Source organism: Rhinatrema bivittatum, chromosome 2 (genome assembly GCF_901001135.1).
Source record: "Rhinatrema bivittatum chromosome 2, aRhiBiv1.1, whole genome shotgun sequence".
Lineage (NCBI taxonomy): Eukaryota > Metazoa > Chordata > Amphibia > Gymnophiona > Rhinatrematidae > Rhinatrema > Rhinatrema bivittatum.
This window is the reverse complement of record NC_042616.1, coordinates 2,453,089-2,476,724: the sequence shown is the minus strand read 5'-3', so window position 1 is coordinate 2,476,724 and position 23,636 is coordinate 2,453,089. Positions and strand designations below refer to the sequence as shown.

At 47.2% G+C, this 23,636-nt stretch overlaps 1 protein-coding gene across 7 annotated transcripts in view; it reads right to left on the bottom strand.

Moving 5' to 3' along the window:
* Positions 1–23,636, bottom strand: part of CHPF2 (chondroitin polymerizing factor 2) — a 53,585-nt gene that overhangs the window by 6,936 nt on the left and 23,013 nt on the right. For all 7 annotated transcript variants that reach the window (XM_029587243.1, XM_029587246.1, XM_029587244.1 and 4 more), the window contains exon 4: positions 13,034–13,216. In XM_029587243.1, the coding sequence (XP_029443103.1) occupies positions 13,034–13,216 (183 nt within the window). The remainder of the gene's footprint in view (positions 1–13,033; positions 13,217–23,636) is intronic.

The following is a 23,636-nucleotide window of genomic DNA, read 5'->3' as shown; positions in this document are numbered from 1 at the left end:
AAGGCGTTACATTAAACAATAGAGTATTGAACAGGTAACGTTCGGGATTACATTAAACAATCCACAAATTGAATGAGCGAACTACCTTTGGATCGTCCCCCTCCAAAGGCAAAGCCTTTTCCGGCTCCCCGTCCTGATTCCCACCAAGGAGAGGAGGAGCTGAAGAGGAATCGTGAGCTAGAGACCCCATGAGATCCGATGCCCCAGAAGTGTGGTCCTGAGACAAGGGGCCCCTGAGCTTGCGAATCCGCACAGTCCGCTGCAGCTCCTGCCATCTGGGGATCTTCTTGAGGGGACCTTCCTCTGGCTGTCAATGCAACATGGCCTCCTAGCGCTATTGACTGGTCATACAGGCTTTGTGCATCAAGAGCACAAAGTCTGCTGTGAAACCTGATGGACCTCTCAAAACCCCCTCCTGGGGGTCGGGCTCAACATCCGACAACTCCTGAGGCTCCCCTGGACTCAAATTAGCCGAGGCAAGTCGGGTGGGAGGTCCCCTCTCCCTACCGCTGTATCCTTAGCGGTGCTGAAGGCTTTAAAAATGGCCGCCGTTCCCGTGCTGAGCGGGAACAGATCAGCCTCAAGCCCAGGAGCAGTGGGCCGCTTGCCCGCACCGTGGGACTTCCCGGATGCTGCCCCCGTCGCTCTCGAGGAGCTTTCCCCTCCGGGGAGGCAGTGAGCACATATAACATTGCAGGAGAGCCGCGAAGAAGGCTCTCTGCAGCCTGAACAATGGGTCCCTCGTGGCATAGCCGGAGAGGAAGCACATGGGGGGGGGCACAGACAACGAAAGCGGACAAAAATCACCCTGGGAGCCTGGGTTACGGTAAAACCGCTCGCATGCACCCTGGCCGCCGTAGCAGAAAAAGCCGTGCACTCCAATATCCTGTATGCTAAATAATTAATCCTTCTTTTATGTTCCCGGCTCAGGGCAAAGGCTTCTCCAGATCCAGAAAAGGAGGGGGGAGGGACTGAACCACTGGTAATCACCCCCCTGTGCCTCAGAAGAAGAGGGAGCAAATCCGGGTCAGCAACCCATGCTCCTGTAAAGCCTGGGGGGATGGCCCTGCTGGGACCTGCCAACCCCCTGGGAGGAACAGTTCTTTGATTCCTTCTTGTCCTGTCTGCAGAAAAAAAAAAGAATTCTTGAGGAGAAAAGTTGCTGGTGATGATTTATTTATTTTTTTGAAAACCCAAGAACGGTCAGAACCGCAGGTTTTGTACCACCTCCATCTGCTGGAGACGGAAAAATACTGGGGAGATGCAGTTAGCACAACAGGTTAAGATGGGGCGCTCTCGAATTTTTTCTCTGTCTCCATCTGCTGGAAGGGAGGCAAAACCCAGCAGTCTGGACTGATCCGGGTACGAACAGGGAACTGACCAAGCGGATTCTCCTCGAAAGCTCATGCCTCATTAAATTGCTTCGTCTGTAAGATGCCACCCGCCTCCGGTCAATCACAAACAGCATTAGTAGTTGTGTTTTTGGTGCAACGCTGCAGAGTCGAGTACAGAGCAGTGGCTCAGGCCCACCCAACTGGGAGTCGAGCAGAGATGGACTAAGAGGTGCTGAGCTGAACACCGTCATACAGGCAGGGCCTCGACTTACACAAGCCACAAGAATTAAGTTCTCTTGTTTCGTGCTGTCGGGGTTCCCCTCCCACACCAGCGATCAGAGTCTCATCGCAGTGGCACTGGGTTGTGGGGCGCTGGCGGGGTTCCCACCCCCAACCAGCGATCAGAGGTCCTGTGCGGCAGTACTCAATGCATGGTGGTGTCCTACCAGCGGGCTTCTTACACCTCGCCAGCAGGGGAAGAGGTGAGTCACCGAGGGGGAAGGGGAGGGGGTGAGAGGGAAGGATGGGAAAGGAAGAGGCTGGTGAGTGACTGAGAAGGAAGGGAAAGGGAAGGAGTGAGTGATTGAGAGGGAATGGAGGTGAGAGTGAAGGAAGGGGGGTTTGAGTGACCTGAGAAGGAAGGGGAGGGGGGCTGTGGGAGGAAGGATGTGAGAGACAGAGAGGGAAGGGGTGAGAGTGAGTTATGGGGGTATGAGTGACGGTGGTTGGGAGGTGATAGTGGGGGAATGGGGTTGAGTGAGAGGGAAGAGGAGGAAGGGAGTGACAGAGGGAAGGGGAGGAAGTGACTGAGAGGGAAGGGGTGAGAGTGAGTTATGGGGGTATGAGTGACGGTGGTTGGGAGGTGATAGTGGGGGAATGGGGTTGAGTGAGAGGGAAGAGGAGGAAGGGAGTGACAGAGGGAAGGGGAGGAAGTGACTGAGAGGGAAGGGGTGAGAGTGAGTTATGGGGGTATGAGTGACGGTGGTTGGGAGGGAAGGGAGGTGATAGTGGGGGAATGGGGTTGAGTGAGAGGGAAGAGGAGGAAGGGAGTGACAGAGGGAAGGGGAGGAAGTGACTGAGAGGGAAGGGGTGAGAGTGAGTCATGGGGGTATGAGTGACGGTGGTTGGGAGGGAAGGGAGGTGATAGTGGGGGAATGGGGTTGAGTGAGAGGGAAGAGGAGGAAGGGAGTGACAGAGGGAAGGGGAGGAAGTGACTGAGAGGGAAGGGCTGAGAGTGAGTTATGGGGGTATGAGTGACGGTGGTTGGGAGGTGATAGTGGGGGAATGGGGTTGAGTGAGAGGGAAGAGGAGGAAGGGAGTGACAGAGGGAAGGGGAGTAAGTGACTGAGAGGGAAGGGGTGAGAGTGAGTTATGGGGGTATGAGTGACGGTGGTTGGGAGGGAAGGGAGGTGATAGTGGGGGAATGGGGTTGAGTGAGAGGGAAGAGGAGGAAGGGAGTGACAGAGGGAAGGGGAGGAAGTGACTGAGAGGGAAGGGGTGAGAGTGAGTCATGGGGGTATGAGTGACGGTGGTTGGGAGGGAAGGGAGGTGATAGTGGGGGAATGGGGTTGAGTGAGAGGGAAGAGGAGGAAGGGAGTGACAGAGGGAAGGGGAGGAAGTGACTGAGAGGGAAGGGCTGAGAGTGAGTTATGGGGGTATGAGTGACGGTGGTTGGGAGGGAAGGGAGGTGATAGTGGGGGAATGGGGTTGAGTGAGAGGGAAGAGGAGGAAGGGAGTGACAGAGGGAAGGGGAGGAAGTGACTGAGAGGGAAGGGGTGAGAGTGAGTCATGGGGGTATGAGTGACGGTGGTTGGGAGGGAAGGGAGGTGATAGTGGGGGAATGGGGTTGAGTGAGAGGGAAGAGGAGGAGGGGAGTGACAGAGGGAAGGGGAGGAAGTGACTGAGAGGGAAGGGCTGAGAGTGAGTCATGGGGGTATGAGTGACGATGGTTGGGAGGGAAGGGAGGTGATAGTGGGGGAATGGGGTTGAGTGAGAGGGAAGAGGAGGAAGGGAGTGACAGAGGGAAGGGGAGGAAGTGACTGAGAGGGAAGGGGTGAGAGTGAGTTATGGGGGTATGAGTGACGGTGGTTGGGAGGGAAGGGAGGTGATAGTGGGGGAATGGGGTTGAGTGAGAGGGAAGAGGAGGAAGGGAGTGACAGAGGGAAGGGGAGGAAGTGACTGAGAGGGAAAGGCTGAGAGTGAGTTATGGGGGTATGAGTGACGGTGGTTGGGAGGGAAGGGAGGTGATAGTGGGGGAATGGGGTTGAGTGAGAGGGAAGAGGAGGAGGGGAGTGACAGAAGGAAGGGGAGGAAGTGACAGAGGGAAGGGCTGAGAGTGAGTCATGGGGGTATGAGTGACGGTGGTTGGGAGGGAAGGGAGGTGATAGTGGGGGAATGGGGTTGAGTGAGAGGGAAGAGGAGGAAGGGAGTGACAGAGGGAAGGGGAGGAAGTGACTGAGAGGGAAGGGGTGAGAGTGAGTTATGGGGGTATGAGTGACGGTGGTTGGGAGGGAAGGGAGGTGATAGTGGGGGAATGGGGTTGAGTGAGAGGGAAGAGGAGGAAGGGAGTGACAGAGGGAAGGGGAGGAAGTGACTGAGAGGGAAGGGGTGAGAGTGAGTTATGGGGGTATGAGTGACGGTGGTTGGGAGGGAAGGGAGATGATAGTGGGGGAATGGGGTTGAGTGAGAGGGAAGAGGAGGAGGGGAGTGACAGAGGGAAGGGGAGGAAGTGACTGAGAGGGAAGGGGTGAGAGTGAGTTATGGGGGTATGAGTGACGATGGTTGGGAGGGAAGGGAGGTGATAGTGGGGGAATGGGGTTGAGTGAGAGGGAAGAGGAGGAAGAGAGTGACAGAGGGAAGGGGAGGAAGTGACTGAGAGGGAAGGGAAGGTGTTTGAGTGCCTTGAGAGGGAAGTGGAAATGGGGAGGGAGGCAGGGAGATGGGATGACAGTGAGGGAAGGGGATTTGAGTGACTTGGGATGAGAGAGGGAATGGAGATGAGAGAGGGAATGGAGATGAGAGAGGGGGATGAAGGTTGATTGACTGAAGGGGAGGGGGCTGAGTGACTGAGAGGGAGAAGAAGTGAGTGTAGACGCGTGACATTCTCACATCACGTATGTACCGTGAGGGAGCAGAGAAAGTTCGTGTGTGCCCTCCACTAACCCATCACAATCTCAGGGTTACTGGAAATCAGACGCTCTCAGGTATGGAGTGGGAGATTTTTTTTATCCTACTTTTAATTTTTTGGGTGTTATTTGATATGCCTACTGTTTTGAAAGATTTAATTGATTTTTGTGAAATGTTTAAAGTATTTTTTTTTATTCTAATTCTTTTTATTTATTAGGTATTTTATTCATTTGTTTTGAAATATTTTTTATTAGTATGATTTACTATTAGGATTGATTTATATTTCCTGATTTTATTTTATGAGTAATGATGTTCCTGGTTTTGCATTATTGCACCGAGCATGAGTCTGGCTGAAAGGGGAGGGGGCTGGGGACAGGGGGAGAAGTAGGAAAGTGAGACTACTATTGCTTCTACTTCTCTGAGAGGGGACGTAGGAATAATCTGATTTTCTGTGTGTCATTTTGGGAAATGTGCATCTCAATATTTCTATGTTTTACAGTACAGGGAAAATGCAATTGCTTTTATTTTTCTGGTGCTATACTGCAGAAAGAGTCTGGCTTTTTCAGTATCCAGTTAAGCGTTGGTCTCCATATTTCTGTTTTTAATATGAAGTCAATTATTTTGTATTTGCTGAGGGTCTGTTTGTGTTTTGCATGTGGGACCGAGGTGTTTTGCTAGCGTGCAGTTTCTGTGTCAGGATCTGTAGCCATTCAGTTTGCTCTTTTTTTTTCAACCTGTACCTTCTAGTACAAAAGTGATTTATATATTGTACAGCACTGAGCATGAGAGCATATGTGTGTATGAGTGAGCATATATATTACTATCCTGTATAACAGTTATGTGTACTTAGCTAGTTATTCAATTAACATGTTACCCTCTATCATGTCATTATAAGACTGGCCTTAGACACCTTGTTATATGTAAACCGATGTGATATGTCAAATCGAATGTCGGTATAGAAAAACAAATAAATATGTGAGCCTGAAAGAGAATCATAAGTTAGTGAGCATGTATGTCAGGACACTATTCCATAGAGTAACACGTAGATTCTGCATCTCTCAGCACTCTCACTGCACTCCATTCCCTATAGTCACATGTAGATTCTGCATCTCTCAGCACTCTCACTGCACTCTATTCCCTATAGTCACATGTAGATTCTGTATCTCTCCGCTCTCTCACTGCACTCTATTCCCTATACTCACATGTAGATTCTGTATCTCTCAGCACTCTCACTGCACTCTATTCCCTATAGTCACAAGTAGAATCTGTATCTCTCAGCACTCTCACTGCACTCTATTCCCTATACTCACATGTAGATTCTGTATCTCTCCGCTCTCTCACTGCACTCTATTCCCTATAGTCACATGTAGATTCTGTATCTCTCAGCACTCTCTTCCCTATAGTCACATGTAGATTCTGCATCTCTCAGCACTCTCAATGCACTCTATTCCCTATAGTCACATGTAGATTCTGTATCTCTCAGCACTCTCACTGCACTCTATTCCCTATACTCACATGTAGATTCTGAATCTCTCAGCACTCTCACTGCACTCTATTCCCTATAGTCACATGTAGATTCTGCATCTCTCAGCACTCTCACTGCACTCTATTCCCTATAGTCACATGTAGATTCTGTATCTCTCCGCTCTCTCACTGCACTCTATTCCCTATAGTCACATGTAGATGCTGTATCTCTCAGCACTCTCACTGCACTCTATTCCCTATAGTCACATGTAGATGCTGTATCTCTCAGCACTCTCACTGCACTCTATTCCCTATAGTCACATGTAGATTCTGTATCTCTCAGCACTCTCACTGCACTCTATTCCCTATAGTCACATGTAGATTCTGTATCTCTCAGCACTCTCACTGCACTCTATTCCCTATAGTCACATGTAGATTCTGTATCTCTCAGCACTCTCACTGCACTCTATTCCCTATACTCACATGTAGATTCTGTATCTCTCTGCTCTCTCACTGCACTCTATTCCCTATAGTCACATGTAGATTCTGTATCTCTCAGCACTCTCACTGCACTCTATTCCCTATAGTCACATGTAGATTCTGCATCTCTCAGCACTCTCACTGCACTCTATTCCCTATAGTCACATGTAGATTCTGTATCTCTCCGCTCTCTCACTGCACTCTATTCCCTATAGTCACATGTAGATTCTGTATCTCTCAGCACTCTCACTGCACTCTATTCCCTATAGTCACATGTAGATTCTGTATCTCTCAGCACTCTCACTGCACTCTATTCCCTATACTTACATGTAGATTCTGTATCTCTCAGCACTCTCACTGCACTCTATTCCCTATAGTCACATGTAGATTCTGTATCTCTCTGCTCGCTCACTGCACTCTATTCCCTATAGTCACATGTAGATTCTGTATCTCTCTGCTCTCTCACTGCACTCTATTCCCTATAGTCACATGTAGATTCTGTATCTCTCAGCACTCTCACTGCACTCTATTCCCTATAGTCACATGTAGATTCTGCATCTCTCAGCACTCTCACTGCACTCTATTCCCTATAGTCACATGTAGATTCTGTATCTCTCCGCTCTCTCACTGCACTCTATTCCCTATAGTCACATGTAGATTCTGTATCTCTCAGCACTCTCACTGCACTCTATTCCCTATAGTCACATGTAGATTCTGCATCTCTCAGCACTCTCACTGCACTCCATTCCCTACAGTCACATGTAGATTCTGTATCTCTCAGCACTCTCACTGCACTCTATTCCCTATAGTCACATGTAGATTCTGTATCTCTCCGCTCTCTCACTGCACTCTATTCCCTATAGTCACATGTAGATTCTGTATCTCTCAGCACTCTCACTGCACTCTATTCCCTATAGTCACATGTAGATTCTGTATCTCTCAGCACTCTCACTACACTCTATTCCCTACAGTCACATGTAGATTCTGCATCTCTCAGCACTCTCACTGCACTCTATTCCCTATACTCACATGTAGATTCTGCATCTCTCAGCACTCTCACTGCACTCTATTCCCTACAGTCACAGGTAGATTCTGTATCTGTCAGCACTCACACTGCACTCTATTCCCTATAGTCACATGTAGATTCTGTATCTCTCAGCACTCTCACTGCACGCTATTCCCTACAGTCACATGTAGATTCGGTACCTCCCCGCACTCACACTGCACTCTATTCCCTACAGTCACATGTAGATTCTGTATCTCTCAGCACTCTCACTGCACTCTATTCCCTATAGTCAAATGTAGATTCTGTATCTCTCAGCACTCTCACTGCACTCTATTCCCTATAGTCAAATGTAGATTCTGTATCTCTCAGCACTCTCACTGCACTCTATTCCCTATAGTCACATGTAGATTCTGCATCTCTCAGCACTCTCACTGCACTCTATTCCCTATAGTCACATGTAGATTCTGCATCTCTCAGCACTCACACTGCACTCTATTCTCTACAGTCACATGTAGATTCTGTATCTATCAGCACTCTCACTGCACTCTATTCCCTACAGTCACATGTAGATTCTGTATCTCTCAGCACTCTCACTGCAATCTATTCCCTTCAGTCACATGTAGATTCTGTATCTCTCAGCACTCACACTGCACTCTATTCCCTACAGTCACATGTAGATTCTGTATCTCTCAGCACTCTCACTGCACTCTATTCCCTTCAGTCACATGTAGATTCTGTATCTCTCAGCACTCACACTGCACTCTATTCCCTATAGTCACATGTAGATTCTGTATCTCTCTGCACTCTCACTGCACTCTATTCCCTTCAGTCACATGTAGATTCTGTATCTCTCAGCACTCACACTGCACTCTATTCCCTATAGTCACATGTAGATTCTGTATCTCTCAGCACTCACATTGTACTCTATTCCCTATAGTCACATGTAGATTCTGTATCTCTCAGCACTCTCACTGCACTCTATTCCCTATAGTCACATGTAGATTCTGCATCTCTCCGCACTCACACTGCACTCTATTCCCTATAGTCACATGTAGATTCTGTATCTCTCCGCACTCACACTGCACTCTATTCCCTATAGTCACATGTAGATTCTGTATCTCTCAGCACTCACACTGCACTCTATTCCCTACAGTCACATGTAGATTCTGTATCTCTCAGCACTCACACTGCACTCTATTCCCTACAGTCACATGTAGATTCTGTATCTCTCAGCACTCACACTGCACTCTATTCCCTACAGTCACATGTAGATTCTGTATCTCTCAGCACTCTCACTGCACTCTATTCCCTACAGTCACATGTAGATTCTGCATCTCTCAGCACTCTCACTGCACTCTATTCCCTATAGTCACATGTAGATTCTGCATCTCTCCGCACTCACACTGCACTCTATTCCCAACAGTCACATGTAGATTCTGTATCTCTCAGCACTCTCACTGCACTCTATTCCCTACAGTCACATGTAGATTCTGCATCTCTCAGCACTCTCATTGCACTCTATTCCCTACAGTCACAGGTAGATTCTGTATCTCTCAGCACTCTCACTGCACTCTATTCCCTATAGTCACATGTAGATTCTGTATCTCTCAACACTCTCACTGCACTCTATTCCCTATAGTCACATGTAGATTCTGTATCTCTCAGCACTCTATTCCCTATAGTCACATGTAGATTCTGTATCTCTCAGCACTCTATTCCCTATAGTCACATGTAGATTCTGTATCTCTCAGCACTCTCACTGCACTCTATTCCCTAGAGTCACATGTAGATTCTGTACCTCTCAGCACTCACATTGCACTCTATTCCCTAGTCACATGTAGATTCTGTATCTCTCAGCACTCTCACTGTACTCTATTCCCTAGTCACATGTAGATTCTGTATCTCTCAGCACTCTCTTCCCTACAGTCACATGTAGATTCTGTATCTCTCAGCACTCTCACTGCACTCTATTCCCTATAGTCACATGTAGATTCTGTATCTCTCAGCACTCACATTGTACTCTATTCCCTATAGTCACATGTAGATTCTGTATCTCTCAGCACTCTCACTGCACTCTATTCCCTATAGTCACATGTAGATTCTGCATCTCTCCGCACTCACACTGCACTCTATTCCCTATAGTCACATGTAGATTCTGTATCTCTCAGCACTCACACTGCACTCTATTCCCTATAGTCACATGTAGATTCTGCATCTCTCCGCACTCACACTGCACTCTATTCCCTATAGTCACATGTAGATTCTGTATCTCTCAGCACTCACACTGCACTCTATTCCCTACAGTCACATGTAGATTCTGTATCTCTCAGCACTCACACTGCACTCTATTCCCTACAGTCACATGTAGATTCTGTATCTCTCAGCACTCACACTGCACTCTATTCCCTATAGTCACATGTAGATTCTGTATCTCTCAGCACTCTCACTGCACTCTATTCCCTACAGTCACATGTAGATTCTGCATCTCTCAGCACTCTCACTGCACTCTATTCCCTATAGTCACATGTAGATTCTGTATCTCTCAGCACTCACACTGCACTCTATTCCCAACAGTCACATGTAGATTCTGTATCTCTCAGCACTCTCACTGCACTCTATTCCCTACAGTCACATGTAGATTCTGCATCTCTCAGCACTCTCATTGCACTCTATTCCCTACAGTCACAGGTAGATTCTGTATCTCTCAGCACTCTCACTGCACTCTATTCCCTATAGTCACATGTAGATTCTGTATCTCTCAACACTCTCACTGCACTCTATTCCCTATAGTCACATGTAGATTCTGTATCTCTCAGCACTCTATTCCCTATAGTCACATGTAGATTCTGTATCTCTCAGCACTCTCACTGCACTCTATTCCCTAGAGTCACATGTAGATTCTGTACCTCTCAGCACTCACATTGCACTCTATTCCCTAGTCACATGTAGATTCTGTATCTCTCAGCACTCTCACTGTACTCTATTCCCTAGTCACATGTAGATTCTGTATCTCTCAGCACTCTCTTCCCTACAGTCACATGTAGATTCTGTATCTCTCAGCACTCTCACTGCACTCTATTCCCTATAGTCACATGTAGATTCTGTATCTCTCAGCACTCTCACTGCACTCTATTCCCTACAGTCACATGTAGATTCTGTACCTCTCAGCACTCACACTGCACTCTATTCCCTATAGTCACATGTAGATTCTGTATCTCTCAGCACTCTCACTGCACTCTATTCCCTACAGTCACATGTAGATTCTGTATCTCTCAGCACTCTCACTGCACTCTATTCCCAACAGTCACATGTAGATTCTGTATCTCTCAGCACTCACACTGCACTCTATTCCCAACAGTCACATGTAGATTCTGTATCTCTCAGCACTCTCATTGGATTCTATTCCCAACAGTCTCAAATAGATTCTTTATCTCTCAGCACTCTCACTGCACTCTATTCCCTACAGTCACATGTAGATTCTGCATCTCTCAGCACTCGCACTGCACTCTATTCCCAACAGTCACATGTAGATTCTGTATCTCTCAGCACTCACACTGCACTCTATTCCCTAGTCACACATATTCTGCATGTTTCAGTACTCTCACTGCACTCTCTTTCCTACAGACATACTCAGATTCTGTATCTCTCAACAGTCTCACTGCTCTATTCTCTCCAAAAACACGTAGATTCTACATCTCTGAACACTTACTGCTCTCTATCCCCTACAGTCACACGTACATTCTGTATCTCTGAGCAGTCTCACTATGCTGCATTCACTGCAGTCATAATCTCTCAGTTACAGGTAGATTCTGTATCTCTCAGCAATCTCACTACGCTGCATACACTGCAGTCACAATCTCTCAGTTACAGGTAGATTCTGTATCTCTCAGCATTCTCACTACGCTGCATACACTGCAGTCACAATCTCTCAGTTACAGGTAGATTCTGTATCTCTCAGCAATCTCACTATGCTGCATACACTGCAGTCGCAATATCTCAGTTACAGGTAGATTCTGTATCTCTCAGCATTCTCACTATGCTGCATGCACTGCAGTCAATCTCTCTCACTATGCTGCATACACTGCAGTCACAATCTCTCAGTTACAGGTAGATTCTGTATCTCTCAGCATTCTCACTATGCTGCATACACTGCAGTCACAATCTCTCATTTACAGGTAGATTCTATATCTCTCAGCATTCTCACTATGCTGCATACACTGCAGTCAATCTCTCTCACTATGCTGCATACATTGCAGTCACAATCTCTCAGTTACAGGTATATTCTGCATCTCTCAGCATTCTCACTATGCTGCATACACTGCAGTCACAGTCTCTCAGTTACGGGTATATTCTGTATCTCTCAGCATTCTCACTATGCTTCATGCACTGCATTCACAATCTCTCAGTTACAGGTAGATTCTATATCTCTCAGCATTCTCACTATGCTGCATACACTGCATTCACAATCTCTCAGTTACAGGTAGATTCTATATCTCTCAGCATTCTCACTATGCTGCATACACTGCAGTCACAATCTCTCAGTTACAGGTAGATTCTGTATCTCTCAGCATTCTCACTATGCTGCATGCACTGCAGTCACAATCTCTCAGTTACAGGTAGATTCTGTATCTCTCAGCATTCTCACTATGCTGCATACACTGCAGTCAATCTCTCTCACTATGCTGCATACACTGCAGTCACAATCTCTCAGTTACAGGTAGATTCTGTATCTCCCAGCAGTCTCACTCTGCTGCATACACTGCATTCACAATCTCTCAGTTACAGGTAGATTCTGTATCTCCCAGCATTCTCTTTATGCTGAATACACTGCATTCACAGTCTCTCAGTTACAGGTAGATTCTGTATCTCTCAGCATTCTCATTATGCTGCATACACTGCAGTCAAAATCTCTCAATTACAGGTAGATTCTGTATCTCCCAGCATTCTCACTATGCTGCATACACTGCATTCACAATCTCTCAGTTACAGGTAGATTCTGTATCTCTCATCATTCTCATTATGCTGCATACACTGCATTCACAATCTCTCAGTTACAGGTAGATTCTGTATCTCCCAGCATTCTCACTATGCTGCATACACTGCAGTCACAATCTCTCAGTTACAGGTATATTCTGTATCTCTCAGCATTCTCACTATGCTGCATACACTGCAGTCAATTTCTCTCACTATGCTGCATACACTGCAGTCACAATCTCTCAGTTACAGGTAGATTCTGTATCTCTCAGCATTCTCACTATGCTGCATACACTGCAGTCACAATCTCTCAGCATTCTCACTATGCTGCATACACTGCAGTCACAATCTCTCAGTTACAGGTAGATTCTGTATCTCTCAGCATTCTCACTATGCTGCATGCACTGCAGTCACAATCTCACTATGCTGCATGCACTGCAGTCACAATCTCTCAGTTACAGGTAGATTCTGTATCTCTCCGCATTCTCACTATGCTGCATACACTGCAGTCACAATCTCTCAGTTACAGGTAGATTCTGTATCTCCCAGCAGTCTCACTTTGCTGCGTACACTGCAGCCAAGGTTTCTCTGTCACACATGGCTGCTTTTACTTTTACTTATTTCTTTGTAGTCCATTGAAATCAGATACCTGAAGTTGGTTTATCTCTTCATATGTCCTCTCCAGTTCTATCTCGCTAAATCTTTTGTGTAGTCGGTACATTAAGGTGACATCGGAGACAGGGTGCACGGAGAAGGCTTTCAGGAAATCTGCGCTGTCTTCCTTTACAGGGTCTGAATTCTTACCCAGCTCAAATGAATAGTACCGCAGGCCCTACAGAAGAATACAAAGAGAAAGGAATGAGATTACTATAGTGTTAGTGAGACCTAGGGACAGTAATGTCAAAAACCACAGTACTACAGAAAAAACAATCATGGAGACACCATTAGCGACCTCTACGCTCTAAGTCTCAGTATACAACAGGAGAAGGAAAACTGGTTCTTACCTGCTAATCTTCATTCCTGTAGTACCACAGATCAGACTCCTGGGTTTTGTCTCCCTTCCAGCAGAGTCAGAGAAAGTTTTACTGGCACTTAAGACGAAGTGGCTCCTCCTGTACCCAAGCCAGAAACATAAAGAAGAATCAAGTAACTATGCCTACTCCCCTAAATGAACAGGGGAAGAGGATAACCATAAAACAGGCAACAACAAAACGCCCTCACACCAAAAACCTGTGTGGGATCAACAAACCCTATGATTCTTCAAAGACCATAAAGCAAAAACAGACAGATCGCGCGGACTCTCCCAATACCCTTTGCTAATCAAGGGTGGGACTCTGGACTGATCTGTGGTACTACCGGAACGAAAATTAGCAGGTAAGACCCAATTTTCCTTTCCCTGTACGTACCAGGATCAGTCCAGACTCTTGGGATGTACCAAAGCTTCCCTATGTAGGGTGGGACTGAGAGTGTCCCGCTCATAGCACACTTGTGCCAAAATTTCCAGTGCCTGGGGACTGGATATCTAAACGATATCTGGCAAAGGTGTGCAATGACTTCCATGTAGCCGCCCTACAGATCTCCTGAGCAGAAACTAATGGACACTCTGCCCAAGAGGCTGCCTGAGAGCTAGTAGAATGTGCCCGGAGACTTCCCGGAATCGGGCGACCCTGACAAATATATGTGGAATTAAATCGCCTCTTTCAACCACCTCGCAATAGTCGCTTTTGACGCCTTATGCCCTTTCATGGGACTGCTCCACAACACAAAAAGGCGATCTGACATGTGGAAATTATTTGTGACCTCCAAGAATCTCAGCAAGGCTCGTTTGACATCTAGGCGCCGCTGGCAGATCTAAGTTTGAGAAGGATGGGAGCCTCACCAACTGATTAACATGAAATGATGACACCACCTTAGGCAAGAAAGAAGGCACAGTCTGCAAGGAAATCTCGTCCGAGATTCTCAAAAAGGGCTCCCTGCAGGAAAGAGCTTGAAGTACGGAAATTCTGCGCGCCAAACAGATACCCACCAAAAAGACCACTTTCAAAGTGAGATCCTTTATAGTTGCACGCCGCAGAGGCTCCGCAAGACCACATTAAGGATCCAAGACAGGCACGGCTGTCGAACGGGTGTAGCAACGGTAATGAAGACACCTCACACGGGATTCAGGGTGAAGCGTGCTCTCCCAGGCTTTTGGGAAGGCTGCTCTTTTATTATAAAATGATCACATAGCATTTCATATGATACATACGTCACATATTTTCCTGCTACAATGTTTTCCACCATCAGTGTTTATGCTGACCTTTTACTACGTGGGTGCAAGTGGGCAGTAGGTGCAAGCGGTCAGTCCAGGCAGGGAGGGGGGAGGTCATTAGCTGGTCATTTGTTCTAAACTATCTAGGTGTGAAAAGCAAATAGGTCATGAGCTATTCTGGGGCTGCAGAAAAGCTTGCACGATGTTTCCTGCTGACTTCCTGTTAGCTGGGGGCAGGAAGTATGTTTACTTGCTAAAACTTGCTGCGGTCGGCACAAAACGTTTTCTTTATACTAAGAGTAGGTGTTAAGGAAAAACCAGTTTAGAGATGGCAATGGAGTTTCCCCTTTCCATGACGTGGTTTTCCAGCGAGCCTGGAAAGCAGAACTCCTATCCCACAAACGGGAGGGCACAAGTGCTTCACACCTCGAAGAAAATGGACAATGTCCGGATGTGCCGAAAACGATGCGCTATGAACCTTGCCTCGAAAGCAACCTAGCGCCGCCACTTGAACTTTAAGTGAATTGAAAGACAGCCCTTTTGCCAAACCATCCTGAAGGAAGGCCAAAATATGGCGCATAGACACTCTTCTGGGATCCATCTTCCAGCTGGGACACCAGGAATCAAAAACGCTCCACACCAATGCGTAGGGTAGAGAGGTGGAAGACTTTCTAGATTGCTAGAGCACAGCAATGACCGCATCTGAATAACCTTTTTTCTTCAGATGCCACCTTTCAAAAGCCAAGCAGATAGACAGAATTGTTCTGCCTGATTGAAACAAACTGGTCCCTGACGCAGTAGGTTCGGTAGATGGGCAAGCCGAAGAGGACCATCCAACGCTAGGTTGATCAAATCTGCAATCCATGGATGCCATGGTCACTTTGGCACCACCAGAATCACCGATTCTGGATGAACCTCTATTCTCCGGAGAATTCTGCCCACCAGAGGCCAGGGAGGAAACACATACAGCAGGATGTCCATCAGCCAAGGCGTCTACTCCATCTGGTCCTCTTTCTCTCTGCCGACTGAAGAAACGTGGAGCCTTGGCATTTCTGAAGGTCGCCATTAAGTCCATGCATGGGGTCCCCCACCGATGACAAACGAGGGACATCGCCTCCTCAGACAGCTCCCAATCCCCAGGATCCAGCTGCTGGCGACTTAGAAAATCCACTTGCACATTGTCTGAGCCCACTATGTGTGAGGCTGCCAATGCTCCAGATGCTGCTCTGCCCACTCCACCAGAAGCCGAGCCTTCTGAGCCATGGAATGACTCTTGGTGCCTCCCTGGCGCCACCACTGTCGCACTGTCTGACAAGATCCTCACCGACCAGCCCCTCACCAAGGGGAGAAACGCTGATTGATGGACCAGCTGATTGATGGACCAGGAAGCTTCCTCCGGGAACCAACGGCCTTGCACAGACTGATACTGACATACCGCTCCCCAGCCAAAAAGACTGGCCTCGATAGTAATGACTGTACAGATTGGAACACTGAGGTCCATGCCGCGACTCAACTTGTCCCAGCAGAGCCACCATGAGAGACTGGACCATACAGGCTCTGGGAGACGGAGAGGTAGCTGATAACGCTCCAACATTGGGTCCCAGTGAGACAGAGGCCTAATGTGAGCAAAAGCCCAGGGTACCAAGTCCAAGGTAGAAGCCCTAGACCCGAGCAACTGTAAATATTCCCAGACTCTGGGAACCTGCTTGGCTAACAACTCCCAACCCAAGCCTGAAGCTTGGCAATGCGCTGCTTAGTAAGGAAGACTCTCCCCATCCTCGTGTCGAAAAGTGCCCCCAAGAATTCCAGGCGCTGGGAAGGAAGCAGATGATTCTTGGCTAAATTGACGATCCATCCTAGCGATCGGAGTCAACAGAGGACCAAATCCACCGCTGTCCGGCACAGGGATTCTGACTTCGCTCGAATCAACCAGTCATCCAGATAGGAATGTACTAGAACACCCTCCCTTCGGAGAGCCTTGGTGAAAGTCCTGGGTGCCGTAGCTAGACTGAAGGGGAGAGCGCAGAACTGAAAGTGATCGCCCAGAATCATGAACCTGAGTTATCGCTGGTGATCCGATCGAATACGGATGTGCAGATAAGCCTCAGTCATATCTAGAGAGGCCAGAATCTCCCCTTTGTGAGCTGCCACAATCATGGAGCACAGCATCTCCATTCGGAACATTCAGTGCCACGTTCACCTACTTTAATTCCAGGACTGGGTGGACCGTGCCTTCCTTCTTTGGAATGATGAAGTAAATGGAGTAGCATCCGGCTCCTCGTTCATCTGTAGGGTTAGGGACAATGGCTCCCAACTGATGCAGACGGCCAACGGTGGTCCTCACCAAGAGTTCCTTTCGTCGATATGAACAGGGAAACATGAGAAATCGGTCTCTAAAACGTAATTGTGCCTTATCACAGTTAAGATCCTCTGGTCTGTCGTGATCTTGGTCCACTCCTTGTAAAAGAGAGCTAGACGTCCTCCTATCGGCAGAACCGAAGAGTGGAACAGCGCCTCATTGAGAGGACTTGGCGCCACTGCCTCCCTGGGAGGATCAGTCCCTGCCAGGTCGATGACCTTGAAAGGACTGAGACCAAGACGGTTGTCGAGCAGAGACTTGCCTCGGAGTTGGGCCCGAGGGTCTAGGCCCTCGGAATCTTCAATTCCTCTTGAAGTGGGAAAACGAAGATGGGAAACTCTTGCCTCTCGGCCTGTCCTCAGGCAACTTATGGACCTTATTCTCTCCCAGAGACGATCATTTCCTCAAGATCCTTGCCGAAGAGTAACTTTCCCTTAAAAGGCAAAGATCCAAACTGCACCTTGGAAGAAACATCAGCTGACCAATTTCTCAACCAGAGGAGGCACCGGGCCGAAAACGCAGACATCATAGTCCAAAAAGAGGTCCAGAGGAGGTCATATAAGGCATCAGCACTGTACATCACGATGGCCTCCAGCCGTTCCGCCTGGAGGGCCTCAGCCTCAGAAAAGACTTGTCACCTTGCAGCTGCTGAACCCAGTGAAGACCAGCTCGCGGCATGAAACTACCACACATGGCGGCCCGAGCTCTGAGTGCAGAAACCTCAAGGATCTTCTTGAGGTGTACCTCCAGTTTTTTTAATCCTAAAGATCCTTTAAAGCCGCTGCTTTGGTGACCGGAATGGTGGTCTTCTTGGTGACCGCAGAAAGTGCGGCATCCACCTTGGAAACCTTGAACAGGTCGAGCGCCTCCTTGGGCAATAGATACAATCTGTCCATCACCTTGCTGACCTTCAAACCGGTTTCCGGAGTATCTCACTCCCGGAACAGAAGAGCACTGATCGACCCATGGAACATGAAGGAGTTTGTGGCACAGAGGCCAACCATGACCAGGTCCACCGCCCCCAGATTGGAATCCTGTGGCGGGACTTCAATGCCCAACTTCTCCAACACCGCTGGAATAAGTGGGCTCAGCTCCTCCTTATGGAATAAATGGACCACCTTAGGGTCATCACCCTTCATGGACATACCCTGCAAGAAAGACAGATCCGGATCCAGCGGACCAACCCAAGGTCTGGACTCCTGGAAATCCACTCCCTGTGCCCCTTCGGTATCAGAGGCGGTTGAGGAAGAATCCATGTCAGGCACGGGCACTGCAGCCCTCAGGAGCTACTGGATCCTAGGGGCCCCTAGGCCATGGAGGTCCTGGACATTTAGGTGGACCATCCCAGGGCCTCCTTGGATGCACCCCAACATGCAGCCTTTCTGGCCTTAAAGGCCTTATGGAGCAGGAGCACAAACTCAGAAGAAAATGAAAAAGACAAATCTGAAGGATCCCCAGGGTCCTCCTCGTTGCCAGGAGGGCCCCCAGCCTGCTGATGACCTGCCCCAGAGGCCTGGGGCTCCGGAGACAACGGAGAAGAGAGATCTAAACTCCCCTCCGCGCCCTGCACTGCCCCAAGACACGGGAGACACTGCCCGTGTCAACCGCACAGCTCCCCGATGGCTCCAAACTTTTTTTTTTTCCAAACTTTAACAAACATTAGCAAACAAAAGGGGCATTTTCCTTAAAAAAGCAGCAGCAGGCTCATGAAGATCCCACAGGGCGAGTGATCCGGGACCCCTGGGTTATCAGTCCTGTCCAGCCAGGGATCCGAGCAGCACAGGGTCCCCGACCCTCAGCTTTCAAGACTCACACACCAGAGAGGATGACCCCACCAGGGTCTAACAACCTTCTGGGAGGCGCAGACAGAAGCCTATGTGCCCTTTCTATTTTATTTATTTTTAACCAGACTGCAGGCTTTGCACTTCCACTATCATCTGCTGGAGTCAGAGAAATACTGAAGGACTGCAGGAGGCACCTCGTGTTAAGTGGCAGTGTCAGTGCAACTTTCTCTGTCTCCATCTGCTGGAGGGGAGGCAAAACCCAGGACACTGGACTGATCTGGGTACGTACAGGGAACATCAGGAATAGAGCCAAAAAGAAGAGGGACATCTCCATCCTAAACCTTAGTGTTGTACAGAAAATACCAGGAACACCGGCAGAGAGAGACACAGTGACAGTGACATATCCATCCTAAATCTCACCTTACTATAGGAAACACCATGAATACAGGCAGAGACACAGTGACAGTGACATCTCCATCCTAAATCTCACCTTACTACAGGAAACACCAGGAATACAGGCAGAGAGACACACAGTGACATCTCCATCCTAAATCTCACCTTACTATAGGAAACACCAGGAATACAGGCAGAGAGAGACACAGGGACAGTGACATCTCCATCCTAAATCTCACCTTACTATAGGAAACACCAGGAATACAGGCAGACAGAGACAGGGATAGTGACATCTCCATCCTAAATCTCACCTTACTATAGGAAACACCAGGAATACAGGCAGAGAGACACACAGTGACAGTGACATCTCCATCCTAATTCTCACCTTACTATAGGAAACACCAGGAATACAGGCAGAGAGACACAGTGACAGTGACATCTCCATCCTAAATCTCACCTTACTACAGGAAACACCAGGAATACAGGCACAGAGACACAGTGACAGTGACATCTCCATCCTAAATCTCACCTTACTACAGGAAACACCAGGAATACAGGCACAGAGACACAGTGACAGTGATATCTCCATCCTACATCTCACCTTACGATAGGAAACACCAGGAATACAGGCAAAGAGACACAGTGACAGTGACATCTCCATCCTAAATCTCACCTTACTACAGGAAACACCAGGAATACAGGCACAGAGACACAGTGACAGTGATATCTCCATCCTACATCTCACCTTACGATAGGAAACACCAGGAATACAGGCACAGAGACACAGTGACAGTGATATCTCCATCCTACATCTCACCTTACGATAGGAAACACCAGGAATACAGGCACAGAGACACAGTGACAGTGACATCTCCATCCTAAATATCACCTTACTATAGGAAACACCAGGAATACAGGCAGAGAGACACACAGTGACAGTGATATCTCCATCCTAAATCTCACCTTACGATAGGAAACACGAGGAATACAGGCACAGAGACACAGTGACAGTGACATCTCCATCCTAAATCTCACCTTAGTATAGGAAACACCAGGAATACAGGCAGAGGACACAGTGACAGTGACAGTGACATCTCCATCCTAAATCTCACCTTACTATAGGAAACACCAGGAATACAGGCACAGAGACACAGTGACAGTGACATCTCCATCCTAAATATCACCTTACTATAGGAAACACCAGGAATTCCGGCAGAGAGACACAGTGACATCTCCATCCTAAATCTCACCTTACTATAGGAAACACAAGCAATACAGGCAAAGAGACACAGTGACATCTCCATCCTAAATCTCACCTTACTATAGGAAACACCAGGAATACAGGCAGAGAGACGCAGTGACATCTCCATCCTAAATCTCACCTTACTATAGGAAACACCAGGAATACAAGCAGAGAGACACACAGTGACAGTGACATCTCCATCCTAAATCTCACCTTACGATAAGAAACACCAGGAATACAGGCAGAGAGACAGTGACATCTCCATCCTAAATCTCACCTTACTATAGGAAACACCAGGAATACAGGCAGAGAGACGCAGTGACAGTTTTATCTCCATCCTAAATCTCACCTTACTATAGGAAACACCAGGAATACAGGCAGAGAGACACAGTGACAGTGACATCTCCATCCTAAATCTCACCTTACTATAGGAAACACCAGGAATACAGGCAGAGAGACGCAGTGACAGTTTTATCTCCATCCTAAATCTCACCTTACTATAGGAAACACCAGGAATACAGGCAGAGAGACACAGTGACAGTGACATCTCCATCCTAAATCTCACCTTACGATAGGAAACACCAGGAATACAGGCAGAGAGACGCAGTGACAGTTTTATCTCCATCCTAAATCTCACCTTACTATAGGAAACACCAGGAATACAGGCACAGAGACACAGTGACAGTGACATCTCCATCCTAAATCTCACCTTACGATAGGAAACACCAGGAATACAGGCAGAGAGACACAGTGACAGTGACATCTCCATCCTAAATCTCACCTTACTACAGGAAACACCAGGAATACAGGCACAGAGACACAGTGACAGTGACATCTCCATCCTAAATCTCACCTTACGATAGGAAACACCAGGAATACAGGCAGAGAGAGACAGTGACATCTCCATCCTAAATCTCACCTTACTATAGGAAACACCAGGAATACAGGCAAAGAGACGCAGTGACAGTTTTATCTCCATCCTAAATCTCGCCTTACTATAGGAAACACCAGGAATACAGGCAGAGAGACAGTGACATCTCCATCCTAAATCTCACCTTACTATAGGAAACACCTGGAATACAGGCAGAGAGAGACACAGGGACAGTGACATCTCCATCCTAAATCACCTGGACGGGATGGTATACACCCCAGAGTTCTGAAGGAACTAAAAAATGAAATTTCAGACCTATTAGTAAAAATTTGTAACTTATCATTAAAATCATCCATTGTACCTGAAGACTGGAGGATAGCAAATGTAACCCTGGAGCGATCCGGGAAATGTAGTTTCCCGGATCGCTCCAGGGGCGATCCGGGAAACTACAGACCGGTTAGCCTGACTTCAGTGCCAGGAAAAATAGTGGAAAGGGTTCTAAACATCAAAATCACAGAACATATAGAAAGACATGGTTTAATGGAACAAAGTCAGCATGGCTTTACCCAGGGCAAGTCTTGCCTCACAAATCTGCTTCACTTTTTTGAAGATGTTAATAAACATGTGGATAAAGGTGAACCGGTAGATATAGTATACTTGGATTTTCAGAAGGCGTTTGACAAAGTTCCTCATGAGAGGCTTCTAGGAAAAGTAAAAAGTCATGGGATAGGTGGCGATGTCCTTTCGTGGATTGCAAACTGGCTAAAAGACAGGAAACAGAGAGTAGGATTAAATGGATAATTTTCTCAGTGGAAGGGAGTGGACAGTGGAGTGCCTCAGGGATCTGTATTGGGACCCTTACTTTTCAATATATTTATAAATGATCTGGAAAGAAATACGACGAGTGAGATAATCAAATTTGCAGATGACACAAAATTGTGCAGAGTAGTTAAATTACAAGCAGATTGTGATAAATTGCAGGAAGACCTTGTGAGACTGGAAAATTGGGCATCCAAATGGCAGATGAAATTTAATGTGGATAAGTGCAAGGTGATGCATATAGGGAAAAATAACCCATGCTATAATTACACAATGTTGGGTTCCATATTAGGTCCTACAACCCAAGAAAGAGATCTAGGCGTCATAGTGGATAATACATTTAAATCGTCGGTTCAGTGTGCTGCGGCAGTCAAAAAAGCAAACAGAATGTTGGGAATTATTAGAAAAGGAATGGTGAATAGAACGGAAAATGTCATAATGCCTCTGTATCGCTCCATGGTGAGACCGCACCTTGAATACTGTGTACAATTCTGGTCGCCGCATCTCAAAAAAGATATAATTGCGATGGAGAAGGTACAGAGAAGGGCGACCAAAATGATAAGGGGAATGGAACAACTCCCCTATGAGGAAAGACTAAAGAGGTTAGGACTTTTCAGCTTGGAGAAGAGACAGCTGAGGGGGGATATGATAGAGGTGTTTAACATCATGAGAGGTCTAGAACGGGTAGATGTGAATCGGTTATTTACTCTTTCGGATAATAGAAAGACTAGGGGACACTCCATGAAGTTAGCATGGGGCACATTTAAAACTAATCGGAGAAAGTTCTTTTTTACTCAATGCACAATTAAACTCTGGAATTTGTTGCCAGAGAATGTGGTTCGTGCAGTTAGTATAGCTGTGTTTAAAAAAGGATTGGATAAGTTCTTGGAGGAGAAGTCCATTACCTGCTATTAAGTTCACTTAGAGAATAGCCACTGCCATTAGCAATGGTTACATGGAATAGACTTAGTTTTTGGGTACTTGCCAGGTTCTTATGGCCTGGATAGGCCATAAGTTGGAAACAGGATGCTGGGCTTGATGGACCCTTGGTCTGACCCAGTATGGCATTTTCTTATGTTCTTATGTTCTTAAATCTCACCTTACTATAGGAAACACCAGGAATACAGGCAGAGGACACAGTGACAGTGACATCTCCATCCTAAATCTCACCTTACTACAGGAAACACCAGGAATACAGGCAGAGAGACACACAGTGACAGTGACATCTCCATCCTAAATCTCACCTTACGATAGGAAACACCAGGAATTCAGGCAGAGAGAGACACAGTGACAGTGATATCTCCATCCTAAATCTCACCTTACTATAGGAAACACCAGGAATACAGGCAGACAGAGACAGTGATAGTGACATCTACATCCTAAATCTCACCTTACTATAGGAAACACCAGGAATACAGGCAGACAGAGACAGGGATAGTGACATCTCCATCCTAAATCTCACCTTACTATAGGAAACACCAGGAATACAGGCAGACAGAGACAGTGATAGTGACATCTACATCCTAAATCTC